General features: G+C 39.1%; 1 protein-coding gene across 1 annotated transcript in view; it reads right to left on the reverse strand.

Annotated features, from left to right (window-relative positions):
* Positions 1–18372, reverse strand: part of TENM1 (teneurin transmembrane protein 1) — a 761012-nt gene that overhangs the window by 59887 nt on the left and 682753 nt on the right. Inside the window, 5 exon segments of the mRNA XM_032701921.1 lie at positions 851–1100; positions 5780–5923; positions 11366–11633; positions 14265–14526; positions 16214–16333. Coding sequence (XP_032557812.1) covers positions 851–1100; positions 5780–5923; positions 11366–11633; positions 14265–14526; positions 16214–16333 — 1044 coding nt within the window.

Here is an 18372-nt window from a genome sequence, read left to right on the forward strand (position 1 = left end):
ACAAGAAATGTTAGTCCTTGACAGAACTGTATTCTTTGCCTAACTGCTCACAGAGCTGTATCCCACTAACAAAACATTGTTTTTCCTGTTAGTGGATATTATTTCTTTCTCTCAAACTGCTTCCTTTGCACCACCTGCGCATTGCCAAGTTAATGCTGAACAATTGGCATATAGAATCATCACCAGCAATGTTAGCGGAGTGGAGATTCATGGGTGTTAAGAGAAATTTCATTTATTAATGTTCAAAATCTTTCCTGCCTAACCCTCTGGCCCTCAAAGGGAGTGGGAAGCTGGAGTCATAATTGCAGGGCAGTCATTAACAGTAGCACAGGCCCAGCCTGTGGCATGTCAGGCAATGCCAGGTTTGCTCTTGTCTGCTTAAACTGAGCCACATATTCTGCTACATGAGGAATGATTTCATTGCATTAATTTTAAACATGGTAAGTTTTATCTTCTGTGACCTGACACAATACTCTACATGTTTGCTATTGAATTATGGGGTTTTCTTGAAAAATATGGTTCATGGAATACTTTAACTTTTGGAGAACATGTACGAAAGGCCTCGCAGGAAATAAAACCAGCTCTATTTATTAATTCTGCAATTTGCAGAAATCCGTTAAGTAAGACCTGTTCTAAAGGCCACTTAAGATGTCCTTTTTAACCAGTGACTCAAAGTAAGTGTAAGTTTTCTAGTAAGTTAGTTTGACAGTTGATGAGACACATGGTCACAAGGCAAATAGATGTGGCTGCTTCTCTAAGTCCCAAGGGACAAAAGCTCACTGTAGTTTTCATAGGCATATCACAGCCAGGATTACAGACACTGGTCAGAGAAAGATAATTAATTTTTTACCTCAATTCTAATATGCCAATTGAGTTTCCAGAGGGAAAGATCCGTCTGACATAGTTGAAGTCCCCAATATAGACACTCCCATCGGGGCCAGAAGCAAGGGCAACAGGGGCAAAGAGTTTGCTGTTGAGTGCGAGCCCATTGCAGTTGGAGCAAGAGACACTTCTCTGGTGTCCATTGCCCATCACAGTGGAGATGACTGGAGGCTGCTGGGAAATGAACATGTTTTCCCCATTCCCTTTGTGTACAATTCCTAAAGGAAGGGGAGAGAAGAAAACAGAGACAAAAAAAGCAAATGTATAGCATTTAAACTATTCAGCAATTCTGGGTTACGAAATCCTCTAGAAAACCAGACTATCAAAATAGCAACAAACATCTCATCTTTTAGAGACTGTCACAGGGCTCCACTAATCTCTTCCAATTTTGTTCATCCCAAGCTTCACCGTCACCATTTTGTTCATTAGTGGCTAGTGGCTATTTTAAAAGGCAACATCATGAGGAGAACTCATGGTTGGTTAATGCTGTAACAAATTGACTGCTAATTGCAGTGCTATCTGATTTCTTAGGGATTACTACTTTAATATTCATTTTATTCATAAATTTTTATTAGGTAGCAGAGGAATTTCTTGGGCAGTTTGAATATTTAATTAAAGGAGATTAATAGCAGGACTACTATGCATTTTTCACAAAAGAGCACCGAGTGGCAGTACAAAATCAATATTCAAATTTAAATGTGAGTCCTTCATGGTATATGAAAATGGTGCAAGTGCAGCAAAGCCAAGTTAAGAGTCAAGGAGCAATTCTGAGGCACAAGAGAACATCTTACCAGTAGGAATATATTAAGTTCTACCATAAAGGCTAAAACATCTTCCCAGCGTGTCAGTATTTTACCACTGCTCTGCAGCACACACTGTTGGAAGTCTTCCCAATTACTAGGTTGGTGATACCAGAACCAGTTCAAAGATGTATTTTCTCAAGCTGATCGCTATAGTGTTTATTTTAACTAACAGTGTGGTAGTATATTTAAGAAGTATCTTTAAAATAACATGTAATTGCAAGAATTTGGCTTTTGCTGAATGGAAGATAGGTATTCTTTTAGACCCCAGTGCAAAATCTCTTTTTTCCCTTGAGAAGCCCAGTACTTCATCAGAAAAGTGGCACAATTAAAGGAATAAACACAAGGGAATTTACTTTTTGGAGAACTCTTATGTTGGGAAATGAGCATATTCTGCACACTGCAGGAAGTACATGTTGAGACATGTCTGAGTTTTCCCAAAGTATGGCAAATGTATTTATGTACTGTCTCTACGAACTTTTGTTTAAACTAATTTTTGTGGCTTTCAGGTAAATCTGAAACTAAAATTCACCTTAGAAATTATTGAGCACCAGTATAGCTATTTTGAAGGGAATTATATTTTCAAAAAATTATTTCTGAACAATAGAGGACAGAATACATAGATTTGTTTGAATGTTGGCTTAAGAAAAGCATCCTGGAAATATGCCAGTGAAACGAATGGCAATATTCTCCCTTATGCACTGGATAAAAATACTATGAAATGAAGATGCTGCCCTTTGTCTGAAATTAACAATGTAAAGGTAATCTTTCAACGGCCTCATACAAATGCCAGTAAATAATGAGGACTCTGGAGAATATGTTTTGCTGTCAATAAATGCAAGTATGCGCTTAATTTCAGGATTTCGAGCTGCTGCTTTAATTTTAGTTGATGCTGTGTTGCACTGGAGTTGAAATTACCTTAAAGCATAAAGTCCCTGTGAAATTAATCCTCCTTGCCCCAGATAAATAAAAATGGAATCAATACACTTGCCCATCAGAAGGAAAATTTAATTTAAATAATACTCTGAAAAATCGGTTAATAGCACATTCATTTGTATTCATGAGATACAAGTGTCTTTAAAAGGACTCTATGCAGGAACTAATATTTATGGTATCTGTTCTCTTCTTGATTATGAGAAATGCCTTGATGATCTTCCAAACTGACCAAAACCTTTGTACCAGAAAACATTAAACTCTAATATGTCACAAATTAGAAGTGATCAAACCTCCAAACTGGATGGGAAAAAAAAAAAGCAGGAAAAGAGCAGTGGAGTACAGCTGAGAACAGGATGTGGTCCTTTGGTAACCTAACAGCCAGACTGATGCAAAACTGCATACTTTTAAAAAGCTTGAGTTTCCAGTGACAGCCACATTGGAACAGTATTTGTTATTTCACATCTGTTCTGCTGGAATCAGACATCTTTTTTTTTTTTCTTTCTTTATTTTTGTAAATCCTTACATCTGGCAGTAGAACACAGTTTTCACTTGCTAAGGTTTCTTCATGCCTATACTTGTACCTCCACAGCTTAGACTGGGATATGAAGTGCAAGTCTGTAAAATTGCATCTATTTCTTTTTACGATTTCTCTGTTGCATTTGGCTTATTTTGTAACATCCCTAAAATGAGTAGCCTTCCTGAAGAGAGAGAGAGAATATCTACCCTGGCTCTGAGGAGGAATGTTGTGCACAGCAACAGACCTGCTGGGAGACCAGGCTCAGTGGCTGAAGTTAGATATAAGCTCTTCAGAAGCAGATAACCAGTCAAAGTGCTTCTAGGTTTAGTTTGAAAATAAAATTGTAATTTGCAATCAAGAATGTTGTATTCCAATGCAGTTTTTACAGTTAATCCAGTGACAGTGTTCCAAAACCATGCAAGTTTCATCTTTCTAAAAAGCAGAGGGGATGCTTCATTTAAAACTGAAAAATCTCAATATATTCATACTCAAGAAAGCTACTCAATGCTTTTCATATGGTGGTATGGAGATAAGTCCGAAATATGTAATTCTAAGTTTGAATCATATTCTTGTCCTTATTTAAAGCCCATTTTATATATCTGAAATGGAAGAGAAGTTCACTTGTTTCTAGACCAGAAGCGCACCTGTTATTTCTGGTTTTTGGTTAATACAGTTCATTATTCGGTTTTGTTGCTTTAATGAGCAACATGCTACTAATATATGAGTTAGATGTGCACTAGCTTTGCTATAGTAATTGTTTTTCTGCCCTTAACTGCTTTTCCAGTTCTTATACACGATCCAGGTGTGCATGCTCAAAGCCCATTATAATCATCAGGAACACCTGAGACACCACTGAGCTCTCCTGGGCTTTGTCACCCTCGCTGGAGATGTTCTGACATGCAAACTGTAACCAGAAGAGACCCCCTGATTTCAAGTCAGATGTGCTCATGCCCTCTCCTCCCCAAATTATGTCTCTGCAAATGATGGACAAAAATGTTTGGCAGCTTTCCCCCGACTTCAGCCTTGACTGTGCCCAGCACAGTGGGAATATCTGAGGAAAAGGAGCAGGTACAAGAAGCTGCACGTTCCCCATTCATGCAGTGGGCATAGCCCAGATGATTTGAGAGGAGGTGGCAGGAGGCTGACAGGTCAGTGCTCTCTGGCATTCTCAGCTGCACAGCTGAGATGGGGACAGGAAGCAATTTGTCACCACATTCCCTGTGCTCAGGAAAGCAATGATTTAGCCCTGCTCGGATTATAATTGTACACTTTACAAAATCTCGGAACATGTTAGTGCCTATGGGGTGAATTATGGTAGTAACCACTGCAGTTAGCAGATAGTCATATAAATTGGAGTTACTGCCAGCAATTTAGTCTTGAAATTAAACTATGCAAGTGGTAAATTGGCACTAAGGAGCAGACTATGGGGCTCACAGTTGGGGGCTCAGCTGACTGAGGTCAGATTTCTCTTTGTGCTAAATGTCAATAGCTGGCATTTAAAAGAGACAATCTATACAAACCAATAAGACAGGATATGAAAGAACTGCTGTTTAAAATGTCAAACTATTTTAAATCAAAACAGAAATCCAGTTAATTTACAAACTAAATCTGACCTTTTGTATTTGGAATATTTATACTGTAGCTGCGCATTCAGCTACAGAACTTGTAAAAACCTGAAAGCCATACATCTGTGCATGAATCTTCATCAACAGAAGTTTGCAGATGGAAATAGATTTTAGTGGATTCACTCTCAGCTGGAGCAAATTAAGAGAACTTTACTGAATCCAGTACTCTGCTGATTTGTAAGTGCTGAAATCTGACCCCAAGTTTCTCTTCTCCTGGACGGCGAGATATCTGTTTACTGGCAAACTCATATATTTCTAGTTACCATAATTTATCTACAGGTATCGTTTTAATAATTTAATCCCTCTAGGTCCTGATCATAGATGTTAATGGAGGAAAAGAAAACCCCCCAGGTATAAAATAAAAGCCATGGGAAACCAGATTCAAGCGTCCATGCCTGAAGAATCTCTTTGCAGGGTTAACGTTATGACACCAAAAGCATTTGAAGTTTTTTTTTTCCCCAGGGCTTTGAAAGGTGTTGGGTTGCTTGTACTGAGGAGTAACTTACTGTGCTTCTCCACAGAGCAGGCAGCCACAAAAGCTTCTGCACACCAGACTGGCAGTGTGGTTTTGGAAGTGCTGCCTCTCACTTGGCTGGTTTGTGTTCATTGCAGGGTTTGTGTCCCTGGGGCTGTGATGCTACTAACTGATGGTAGTCACAGGATGAATTAGGGGTGTAGACACTTCACTGAGACTATAACACTAGAGACTGACCTGAAATGTGGCACTTCTGTACCAGCTGTGCGAGAATGAACCTAAATTAGTGTGCCCTTTTCCCACCCAAACGATCACAATGTGTTAGTGATTGCAACAGTCAGTGATATTAATGCCTAATACCTGGGAGCCAGAACATTAAAAATATCCTTTCAGATGGCATTTACAGTTCAGCTCTCAATAAACGTGGGTGCACAGTCAAAGAGGATTACACATTAGGAAGTGTAATGCTTAAAATCTGAACAATTAATTCCTTCAAAATTTGTATTCTTCTTATGTGTGGCCAGTTAATAAAGGAAGGACTTACCACTTTGCGGATTTAATACATGGTGTTTGTTTATAGACCAGCCGCCCAGATTTGAAGCATCCATTTCAAAGCCTTGAAGGATTACTGTTCTCTTCTCCCACAGAATAAAATCAGGACATGTTTCATATTCATATCCCACCGACACTGCAAACAAATAATTAGAGAGCTCTCAGTCTACCTTTTCCTCTGTGAACTGCTAGACAGTTTTTCATTCCAAGTTCTGATATTTATCTGTCAAGTAATGATCCCACTAATTTTGCTCTGCCAGATTGCTTTTGCTGAATGGTATTTTTTTGAAAAAAAGGGGTTTAAGAGATTAGTATGTTATTATAGCTATAGTTACTACTGTTTCAAAGCAGAAAATTGTCTGTTGTACCAGTTATGGATTTCATAAATCTTCTCCAATGACTCCTGATTTGATTGTTTATTGCATTTCTGCTAATTACCTGAATAACAGCTTAAATAAAAAAAGAATCCATGTTAAAACAAAATGGTTTTAATTTGTTTGTTGATTGTAAATATTATAGTTAGGCAGAAATGGATCAACGAGCTGAACATTTCTAGAAATATATTTATCTTACCAGGCTTGCACATCACCAAAATACCTGCTGAAAAATCTTGAATTTCCCTAAGAGTGGTGGGCACTCAAATTGACCAAAATCCCTTTCCTTCAGTACTTCAGTAAAACAAATTAAAAAAACCTCCTAAAATTTTTGGTTTCTCTTATATAGCAACCTGTTTTAAAAAATTATTTATCTCCTTTACTTAGCTTTATTAGCTTTCACTGAAACTTATTCATAAAGGAAGAATATTATTTTGACACCAAATTCCAAAATTTGACCTAGGAAATATTGAGATAGTTCAACCTTTCCAAAATAAAAATGTCTTTCAAAATATTTTAAGATACAAAATAAAAAAATATTAAACCCCACAGTTTTCTGGCATTTTTAATAGTTTCTTTTCACTTTTTCTAGGTAGCAGCCTTAGGTATACTTTACTTAAATCATAAATAGTTTTAATGCCATCTAAATTCCACTATGGAAGGCAATTAAAATATTTTTACCAGCCCTAGCAGGGAGCACTTGTAAGATAAATGTTTTATGGCAAACTGAAAGCTGTTTCTTACAGCAACAGCTCTAGAGCTGCTTCACTATTTAAGCAGAAAAAACTTGTTTTTGCAGCTCAGCTCTGACTTGTAAAAATCACATCTCTTTCAGTACAGTAAATATTGTATGTTTTGGACATTACAGGTTTCAGTTTGAGGGTCCAGAAGCCACTTTGTCCAATTTTTCTGTTATGGGACCTCTTACAACCAACACTAGTATTGGTGTACTGGGTACTTCCCTGGGCCGAGAGCCCAAGTGAGGGCATGGAACTTCCAGAACAGCCACATCCTGTGCTGGGATGAGTCATCAAGGTTCAGTAACCCAACACACTGTTTTCTAGGTGTTAATGCAGACAGAAGATAAAGGGCACATTTTTCCTGTGAAGCAACCTCACACTTGCCACCTACACATTAGCATCTTTACTCCAGTCATGCCTTTAACACGTTCAATCCTGGGTGAGATGTGTGTACTTGAAAAAAGCAGAGCTCTATAAGGCACTCCCTCAGCCTGGCTCAATGACCCGATACAGACCCACAGGACAGTTCATCAGCTGCTGGAAGGGACCGTGCTGAGAGCTGGGGTGAGGGAGGCATAACAATTTCCACTGTCTGGGAATCCGTGCCAATGGATCCGCTGCGCCGTGTTTACCAGGACTGCAGTTAACACCGTAAAGCACCTGCTATTCCCAGCCTATAGCTGATGTTTCTGAGCTGCCAAATACCCTCTAGGGGTTATCACCCCTTTCTTAGAAGCTCACTGTTCCCTGCTCTCACAGTTATTTTGCACAGCTGCCCTTCTGTCCCCTCTCATCAGTGAGAGACGTGGACATACACTCTGTGTGTCTACAACCATGCTTCTATGCATACTTAGACACATTTATGAATGACATCTATGCTCCAAAAAGAAATACCTGTGTGATCTTAAAGCAGGGTCTCCTGAACCATCTAATTGGAGGTCCTGATGTACCATCCATGAAAATTTCCTATCAGTCATTTTGCATGCAAAGTAATCAAGGCAAAGCATAATAATTGTAAGTCAACAGGGTGATTGCAGCGCCACTTGAAAAATAAGTATTTCGTTAGGGGCAGGTTTTGAAAAAATGTAATTTTGTAGGTGAAATTAAAAATCTCAGTCAGCTTACCCTCATTGTGGGGTGTTACTTTCTGGTCAAATTAATTTATATCACTTTTTTGAGGTGACTGAGATTTCATTGTATGAATGTGATCTGTGGTGACTATGGTTTTGGACACTGACAGCCAGCAAGTACAAATTTCTTTGCAGTCTCAAAATGGATTTCAAAAGACCTACTGAAATAATTCGTACCAAAAAACCTATTCTTTTCATACAAGTATTTAGAAGAATGAACAATATTTGGTTAGTAGTGCCACAGTCTAAAGGCTGTTGCCAAAATACAGGCAAGAAATAAAAGACGCGACTAACCAGGATGGTAACCTCCACTTTAACCTCTCTTGAAATATTTGCACTTATCAACATCTATCTTCTTTGAACAATGAATAAAATTAACTCAAGCAAAATACCAGGTAGAGTCACAAACAGAGAAGGGGTAGGGCTGTTGGAGAGCTGGATTACATTCACCCCCAAGAGGGTTTGTCCTTGCAGACCACTTGGTGCTGCTGGATGAGATGAAAGGGCTTGCAGGAGTAAGATGGGGTCTGTATGGAGTTACCCAGAAGCATTTACAGAGCATTTGACTGAAATCTTTTTCTTATGCTAAATTACAAGGGGACACAGACTTTACCACCAAGGTTTTGTGTGTCAACATCCACATGGTGCTTTTTTTTATTCAGAACAAAAAATGCTGCTTTGTCATCTCAGTTGTTGCTCTGAGAAAATGGCCTCTTGTGAGGGGCTTGAGGACTAGACACATGGCAGCAAACATTTCTCCTACAAATTTAAACATAACCACACGTGTGTGGAAATATGCTCAGAAACTCTTGTTTCCTGTAACTGGTTGCGTGATCACTGCTGTCAATAACCCTGAATAAAAATATAGATGTTTATAGTGTTTACAAAACCAAAAGCAGATGGTTATAATCCTGAGTTCCAGGACTTCAACCTGCTGCAATTTAATTTAATTAAAATGAAAACTGAACAGAATGCATTATTAAATATTGGTAGTATACTGGCAGAGGAAATTATTTTGACAAAAATTCATATAATGGATGCAGATAAAGGTCCCAACAGTGTGTCAAATTAAATAAAGCTTTATTGGAATCTAACAAAGCATGCTAGCAATGCACTTAAAATATCAAGATTTTTGCTCCTATTTTGAAAGAATCATAATTAACCTAAACTTTAAGAAAAAGAAAAAAAAATTAAGCACCAATTAAATAATTTAAAAGTTGTTATCCAGCACTATTGTGTAAGCTTTATTCATATTTAAACGCATTAAGCTCATCTACTTCTAATGTGGGAAACTAACTACAGTATCATTTCATGAGATGTTATCTATTTGAATTAAAATGTTTTAAAGTCCAGATACATACTGCACTTCACAATCATTACAGGACTCTTATGGGAGCAGCATACTCAACTGTTCCCTCTCAAATACATTAGTGACAATGTGCAGTGACAGCCTCTGGACATAGGGCACAAGTAGCTGTGCTGAAGGAAAGCCTCATGACCCATCTGGTTCTGCCTGATCACCCATGGGAGTGCCAAAGGGCAAGCTGGAATATTTTTTTTATTTCTGGGTTGGCACAAATATGTGCCAACAACGCACTTAATACCTTCCTTCACTGAGAAAACACTGTCAGGGACCAGTACCTGCACCGGGCCAAGGCCGGGTCTGCCCCCCTCACAATGTTTCACGTAGCCCAGCAGGCTGAGAAGGGCTCTCCTGCTCCCCATCACGTGCCATAGCCAGGACGTTCAGAACCCTCTCTGACTGACCCTATCAAAAAGTTGCTCATCCTTCTGCAGATGTGAGCCAGATGTGGAAGATCAGATGCAGATAGGATAGATAATGCAGCAATTTTGGACACCTGGCAGCAAGGGTGGAGTTTGGATCCCTTTAGGCCAATGTAATGTGTGAGCTGTGGCTGGAAAGAGAAGACCTGAGCTTCTGCACTAGCATTCATAGCAGATCAAGAAACTAATGAAGCTGAAAATGTATCACTTATTTCCTGGTTTCTTCAGTTTTCAGCTGAATTTGTTCCTTATCTGGCTCATTTCATGATCAAATGAATGTGAATGGGGGCCCAGGGGTAAGGAGAGAACATGGGAATGTCCCTTCAGGTAGTAGTCTGCACTATATCTGTTGACTGTAGGACCACAGCTCCAGGAAGAGCTTCTTGTTTTCTGACATATTTCTATGTGCAAGGTATGATGTAAATCCGACTCCATATTTTGGTCTCATAACCCTTCATGGTCATCCGTGTCTACGCCTGCATCATTCTCTAAGAAGAAATGACCAGGAAAGTGCTCTAATCCTACCTTCTCCCATCGCCTCTCCACGCACCCACCTCACAGATTACCTGTCTGGGAGCATATGGGAACAGATGATCTGGGAGCTGCAGGGCTTGCAAAGCCTGGATGGTACCTTTTGGTTTTGTACAGGCCACTTTGCAGGCACTCTGCCTGCATGGACAACACAACAGATCCCGAGGAGAGCTTCTGGCTGCTGCTCAGAACAGCATTTTCATATATGAAATATCTGGAATGAGGCATATCCCTTGCGAGGGTGGACGGCTCCACGTTGCTCTAGCTATTCTTGCTTTATAGCCTGACCTACCAACGCCACTTGTCACAATTGCTCTGATGTAATATTCACAATCCTAAGCTTCGCTGGTAAAATAAACAATTCTAATACAAAGTATCTATAAGATTAGTCCATTAAGCAACATAACCTCATATTCAATTAAAAAAATAAAAAGTCCTTAAAAAAATAATGAAATTAATGAAAAAAAGTGCTGGCTAAATAAAATCTATTTGCACAGACAGAACTTCTGTAGCAATTTTCAGAATAGCTTGTGCTGCTTGCTGAAGAAAGTCTACAAAACATAAAGATTTTTGTATAAACATCTTTAAACAACAAATCAATTAGTTTTAACTGTTGGGGACATAAAATGTAGTAGGAAAGGATGCCTAAAAGTTAGAATTTTGCAAACCCTAAGTGGAAATGACATTTTAAATGTCACAGCCAAAAAATGACAGAAACAATGACACATCAAAGGTCATATTCAAAGTAACATTCAAAAACAAAGACAGTTGAATATAATGCCGTTAGTACATAACCATTCTCTGAGGGAAAAAGGGATTTTCAAATTGATTAAATTAGAAAGATGACATTGGAAGAACAAGAAAATAAATGTTCTCAGGAAATCATACAAGTCACTTTAGTAGCTAAAGAGGCATTTGATTTAAAAGAATGTAAGTGCAGCAACAAAATTTATTTGCTGTATTTTCCTGGCTTGATGTGCGTGAGTGCTTCTGCTTACATCAAGGTGATTCTACATACCCATTGCCTCGGCCAGACCAGAAACCTTCTGTCCATATATATCTGTCTTATTCCAGGCAAATGTGTATACCAAATTGGCTGCAGCAGGAAACCATTTCTGAAGCAGACGTCCTTCAACAGCAACTATCAGATGGACTTTTGTCATTCCAGAAGGGATGGTTGTGTGCGTCAAAATAATGCGCAGCAAAGTTTTATACCCCGGTGTCCGACTGCTGAGGTAACTCAGCTTTACAAAACTTGAAGGAATCGCGATTTCCTCTTGGACCACCTTGGAAAAAAACCCACATCATTATATCTACAGTAAAGAAAAATGCAAATTTGTAATAAGAACAGCAGGTAATTAGGTTGTGTTTCCCAGTCATGATGTGAACAAAGTGCCACTCAAAGCACTGATGTTTCCTGTGCTTATTTCAGCAATGCAGCAGTCAGGCATGTTACAAAATTTCCAACATCAGACACTGCTTGGTCAACTTACTGTATGGCAGTCTGTTTGATAAAGAGCCTCCTCCTCTGATGCTTTACTCTTATCTACTGAGGTCCAAATACTGTATCTGTGCACATATTTTTACATACAAGCTCTATAGCTTTACCTTGCCTTCATTACTTGGTTTACTTAACAAATGCTCTTAACCAGAATACAATTAAAACCTTTCTTTAAATACACACACACTTTCTATCATAATTGTGATGTGAAGATTCTATCCTGCCTTGGAGGTAATAACTCTAACTTGGGCAGTGCTAAGAAAGAAAACAAACCTTCCTGCTAAAGCATCTTCTGTGCAGTTAGGCTAAGCTCCAGCAAGAAGGGGCATGGTGTATGAAGGGCCAGCATTAGGAACCTAACAAGCTAACTGGGGACACACAGCAGCGAGGATGAAACAGCCTGAGCATCAGTCATCTCACTCACAGGTAAGTCCCCAGGGTGTGCAACAGAAGTCAAGTCCCAGGGCCCTGCTGTCAGTGCTGCTGTCTGAATCACTCGGATTAAAGCTAGCTTGGATATGCCCACTGTGGGGTAGGATCAATTCCCACTGCAATGGAGATAGGCCCTCAGCAACTAGAAGGACTGCAAAGAACGTGAGCTTGTCAGTGGAAAAAAAAAAGTTTGGCCTTGACCTTTTGAATGATGTGAGCCTTGGAGCTACAAAAAGGGATTTAGCTCTTGTGATCTCCTGCGAGAAAGGAGCTGTCCTGGGACAGACTGTGAGGAAGAGCGGGCAAGAAACGAGAATGGCTTCTTGGAGATGCTACTGCAGTAACTCAAAAGCCACCTGAAAACTAGACTGTGCTTAATAAGGTTAATGATTTTAATGCATTTCTCTAACAATGAGTCAACCTGCCACAACGTTAAATTCATCACTCTTGGAAAAAGAGAAATTGTTTTGTTTACATTTCCCAGTTTTTAAATTTTTCTTGTTTAACAATAGGTTACTTCACTTTCAAACCAATTTTATTTACACACTGCAACAGTATCACTGTCACAGCACTGCTGCAGTACAGCTGGAGTCCTGCCAGCACTTGTCGTTTCAACATATGAAATGTAGTGTTGCCAGGGAAATCCTGCTCCCTTTATTGTTCCTGATTTGCAGTGTTCCCCTTCTTTCCTGCTGACATCCCAGCTGCCCTCTCTGTCATACATCTGACATCCCTTCTCATTTTTTAATAGACAACCAGGAAGAAATATTCATGCATTAATGCATGCTAATGTATCTCTGTCTCCTATTATTCTTGGTTACTTTTTGTTCAATTCCCAGTACCATACCATGAAACTTAACACTCTAAGAACTCTCCAATGACTGAAAAAAAAAAGAATTGGGTGCAATTTCTTTCTGAGTAGACTGCATCTTTGGGTGCCTGCTGTTCAAAGCAGACCCAGGCACACCTCATGTGGAGTACTGTGACCCAGTTTTTTCTTGCTGGTGTGCAGCAGTTATTCTTAATTTATGCTCATTAGTTTCACTTAGTACATTCTGTGAAGAAACACTATGGCCATCCACTGGATAAAGCATGAAAGTTACGGAGGTGTTTAGACATAATTGAGTTCAACCAGAGGCCTTTTACATGTAGAATAAAGTAGCAACAGTTTTACGAGAAAAAGAGAAAAGTTTGGAAATACTCATGTCTACGAGTAGCCTCCAAGTCTCTTCCAGACTTGCTCAGTGAAATTAAAAGAGAACCCAAAGGACTTCTTACTGTTTAAACTCTAACAGCTCAAACAACATATTACAAATTATGGGGGTTAACACGACCCGAAACCTGTGTAGCTGTATTTTGCTGGGTGTTCAACTCACACAACCTCTTTTAAGGTCCAAGTAGAAGAACAGCTGATTACAAGGTTAATTTCGAAATGACTTCTAAACACTTAAGGGAGTCAAAGAAGACATTTAAATTAAAAAACAATTCTAAAGATCATGTTAAAATTGCTCGACCTTGGAAAGAAAGTAATGAAACCCAAGAATCTAATATATAGCCAGAGATGCCATTGTAAAGAACTAGAATATGTGAGCAGATGAAACACCTCTAGGAATCTTCAAAGCATCTTGGGTCATGTCTCCCATTGATGTATGGGGAAATTGTACTGTTCATCTGTAACTAGGAATGGTTTTGTGCATCACTATAAATAAACCAGGGTTTCAATACTAAACCATGTTAGGACTCCCCACTTTCTTCTACTTGGAGGTCAGAAATAAAGCACTTTTAAATATTAACAAAAATTAAAGAAAGAAAAAAGACAAAAGCATCTTGTTAAAGAGTACTAAAGAGATATGCACTGGTGTTATTCTGCCAAGTGACTGACATTACAGCCGTTATTTGCTCACTGTTTGATTTCACCTTCTAAAATTGTCTATCCCTGGTTCTGCAACAGAACAAATTGTTCATCTGAAAGTCTTTTCATTACCTGAAGTTCTGGAATAACAGTTCCTCTTTCAGGACAGGACCCTCCAAATGCTGTCAAGGGGGAAGGGAGTACAATCGGATTCGGGCTGATAAAACTACTGATGTCACAAGATGGTGTGTCCGACTCTGTTCTTTGCATTACAACTTTGTCTACAATGATAAATCTATTCCAAGGCAACCAAAGTGTTCTTTTTTCAGATATGAAAGGAGATCTGTCAAAAACTAGAGTGACAGAGATTCCTCCAACAGCCACAAGGTCAAAACTGGAAAAGAGAAAACAAATTGTTTTGTTTCTTTTTGTTTTATCATCACATTACCACACTTTTCAATGCATCCCAAACAAAAACTTTATGTTCCTTATTACAGTCCTTAAAATTTACTATGTGAAGTCGTTCAAGCATGCCTTCCTGGCATCCCCTTGGTATCCTTGAAGAAGCTTTACCTCTGTGTGCTTTCTCCCTCCTATGCATCAATGGCAAGGCACAGAATTTCACTTTTATCTGGCCTCCTTCCCCTCTATTTATCAACTAGAATCAATACTAACAAGTCATCTGTAACAAAAGTGTGGACTCAGTTATTCTGGTTTATATGAAAAGAAATTCCTAGCCCAGAAAAGGGATGCCACTCATGATCTATGCAGGAAGAGCACACAGAATAATAAGTTTTAAAGCCTGTTAGGCCTTAGCTCTATTAACATAATCCTCTCCCTTTTTCTAAAAGCAGCAGGAGGAAAAGGTTGAGTACACTGAGCATGAGACCTCTCTGCGCAGGATATGAAATTTTTGGAAAAGATGCTGATTAATTGCACTGAGAACTGAATCAGCTCTTGTACACAAAGCAGGTGATCCTCTGGGAACTACTGTGAAGAAGCTTTGGCATATCTGGGCTGCAAAACAGTGGGACATAGAAGGCATGATATACAGTCTCAATTTCCAGAGTTTCTGACACCCACAGTCAGGGAACACAAGGTAATATGTAAATAGCTACTTCACTACTTCACTCTCTGTATTATTGAATGCATCTATTATGGAGGGGTTTGATGGTAACAAACTGTGATAAGAAGTCAGACTTAATTATGTATATCTCATCACATTTCCCAAATGACACCGATTACATTCACAGCAAAATACAGGTAGCATATTTTAATGCAGCAACGTTATCCAGGCTAGTATAAGGAGGAAATGATAATTACTAACTTTCAGTAGTATGATTTGAAAGTCAATAAACTAAGGTAAAATAAATATGCATGTTCCTTACTTTTATAAACTGGCAAATTCAAACAAAAAAAAGAATAATTGTGGAAGCAGTGACAAATTACACCACTCTTTCCCTGCTGGAAGACAGCTTCTGATTTCTTGTAATTCACAATACAGCCAAGGAAGATGAAGTCTTAAACTGCCCTTAGCAGCTTAATTAAGTTCAGTAGCAAATCATGACCCTATTGCAAAGGGATGGCCAAACTTGGAGTGCAATACAAAATATATTGAAACTTAACCTCTCTTTGAGAACTGAACTCGGCCCTATAAGGTTGGGGAAGAAGGGGAAGCCAGGACTGCTCAGGGCTTGTTATGGAACAGCAATTTAACTCCGACTCTGGAAGGAGTCTGTTCTCACTTTTCCTTGTGTGTTTCAGGTGATCAACTAAAGGAGTTAGCTTCATTGACACCTCAATAAACTACCTGAAAGGTTCACACTTAATAACAGAAAAAAAGAGGGAAGACAGGATATTCCCTGGAAAACCCGACTTGTGAAAATATTCAAATGTCAATAAGGTACTGTTACAGCAGAACTGGCACATTTCAACTCCAGGAGTTTGAATGTCACTGTAATCTTGTCTCTGTTCAGGGTTTTTCTTCTTGTCTATGAAAATTTTGTACACAAAAAGAAGTTGGTAGATGGCCATAACTACAAAAACCTAAACCCGTGGAAGATCATAAATGAAAGCCTGACCTTCCATCTTGTCGACTGATGGTGTATCCATACTCATTGTGGTGCAGAAAACTGACGTTCACTCCAACCAAAGGTGTTCCATCTATTGCTACAACCTGGCCTCGGATGACACACGCCCGTCTGTAATAGAAAGGGTAGAACACAACATGTCACACGCATGAGGAGAGTGAGAAGGGCATTGATTTCAGAAACTGGGCTATGCTTCTGTCCCAGACAGACAGAACTGCTCTGATATCACTGTGACTGTTGATTTTTGAAAGAAAAGTCAAACAAGTCCAAAAGATTGATTTGGAAAAGCATTATCTCACGAAGATGACACACAGACTCTCCCATGAATTGTTCGTGCATATAGAGTATATTTCCATTTCCAGGCATATTTCAGGATACCATTTGTTCTGCCATTGAATAGCACTGCAAAGGTTTCACTGATAGCGTGATTTAGCTTGCTGCAGCTCTAGGGAGTGATGCTTTGTGAAAGGAGAGAATGAAACCTCATTCTCTGCTGCTAGGTATAGGGCATTGCTGTCTATTAGAAAAAAGCTGAACTAATGTGATAAGGCAGCAGTGAGATACATGGTCTTCACTGAACTTCAGAAAGTTAGATACGTAAATTCACAGGGTGCCTAATCAAGTGTAACTTACATTTTTCTCAATGCCCTGTCACATGTGATGCCCTTTTAAATTCCCTCTGGGATGTGCTGGACTTGCACCCACTTTCCACTTTGTCCTCACATCCCAGTGAAGAGGTTGGAACATGGCAGCACAGCGGAACACATCACAGTCAATGGACAGGAAAGTGAACTCGTTACTAAGTGGGTCTAATCGGAGGCTAACAGGATCACAGAATCGTAGAAAATGAGAGCTGAAAGGAAATACAAGACTTTATCTTGTCCATTCCTTTGCTTCAGGTTACATCAACTATACCTACATCAGTCCAGACAGATGCTTGTCTAACTCTATAAGCTCACCAAGTAACCCATTCCAATGCTTCTGTATGACTGCTTTACTCATGGCAAGTTTTTCCCACTGCCCAATTTGAATCTCCACTACTGCCCTTTAAGACAATTGCTTTCACCCTGCCCACAGAAATGGTGAAGAAATGACTCTTTTTCTTAGCTTTAGCTTTTTGCCTAACTGAATAATGAAACGCAAAGGACGTAAACATCCCCAAGGGTGAGGTATAAGAAGTAAAATATCCTCATGGTACAGATTAGCATCAAGTGGGATTTCCTAAGGGCTTACACAGCTACATTCCATTGAAACACCTTTCAGTATTCTGCCCCTGCTGTCAGGTACACATCAGCATACTGTGGTTATACACAATGAAGTGAACAGCGTATGCAGAAGTCTTCTGGTAACATTAAGACATTTGGGGCCAAACCCAATAGAATACTTATAAAGTGAACGAGCACTAATTTCTCACTATAAACAACTAGCACAAATTTAGGCATTGTTATGTTTCTCTCTCAGTTTGAAAGTTCACGGTAGACCTCAACAGACACATCCACTGTACAGTGAATATGTGAACTACAGGAAAAACTTTATAGCTCCTCAGACAAAAGTTATTTAGGAGTCTACTTATGAATTTAAAAAATATCTCTGGAGAGATTAATTGACCATGATCCCATGAAATCACATGCGCAAATTGGAGACCATAAATTTCAGAAAATTCTGACTTGTTTCTTAAGATCCCATTCTCCAAAGCCATTTGACAGGATTTATCACCATGATATCATCAAACCCGGCTGACTATGACCTGAGAAAATGCAACTGGTGAAAATTAACCTCTTTGCAAGTACACCATTCACCACAGTTGCTAATATGGATTCTGTATTCCCAGACATAGAAAGATGCTGATTTTCAGCAGAGATCTGATAAATCCCAGAGAAACGGAAGAGATTGCATTACTGCCAGTTGCAAAACAGAGTACCAACTTTTTTGTTTTCTACATGAACTAAATTGGTTGTGGCCCTACTCGAGGGCAAAACCTGCTGCTCTACTGAAGGCAATCAAGCTCCTGTGTGTCTCTACAGAATCACATGACTCACTCAACAGAACAGCCAGGTTCAATTACTCTTTGATTTGTTAGAGCAGAAAATACTGTTTTCTCATATTTCTAACATCAACAAACCTGTCTTTCCTTTTCTAATACTTTTATT

Source organism: Chiroxiphia lanceolata, chromosome 14 (assembly GCF_009829145.1).
Source record: "Chiroxiphia lanceolata isolate bChiLan1 chromosome 14, bChiLan1.pri, whole genome shotgun sequence".
Taxonomy (NCBI): Eukaryota; Metazoa; Chordata; class Aves; order Passeriformes; family Pipridae; genus Chiroxiphia; species Chiroxiphia lanceolata.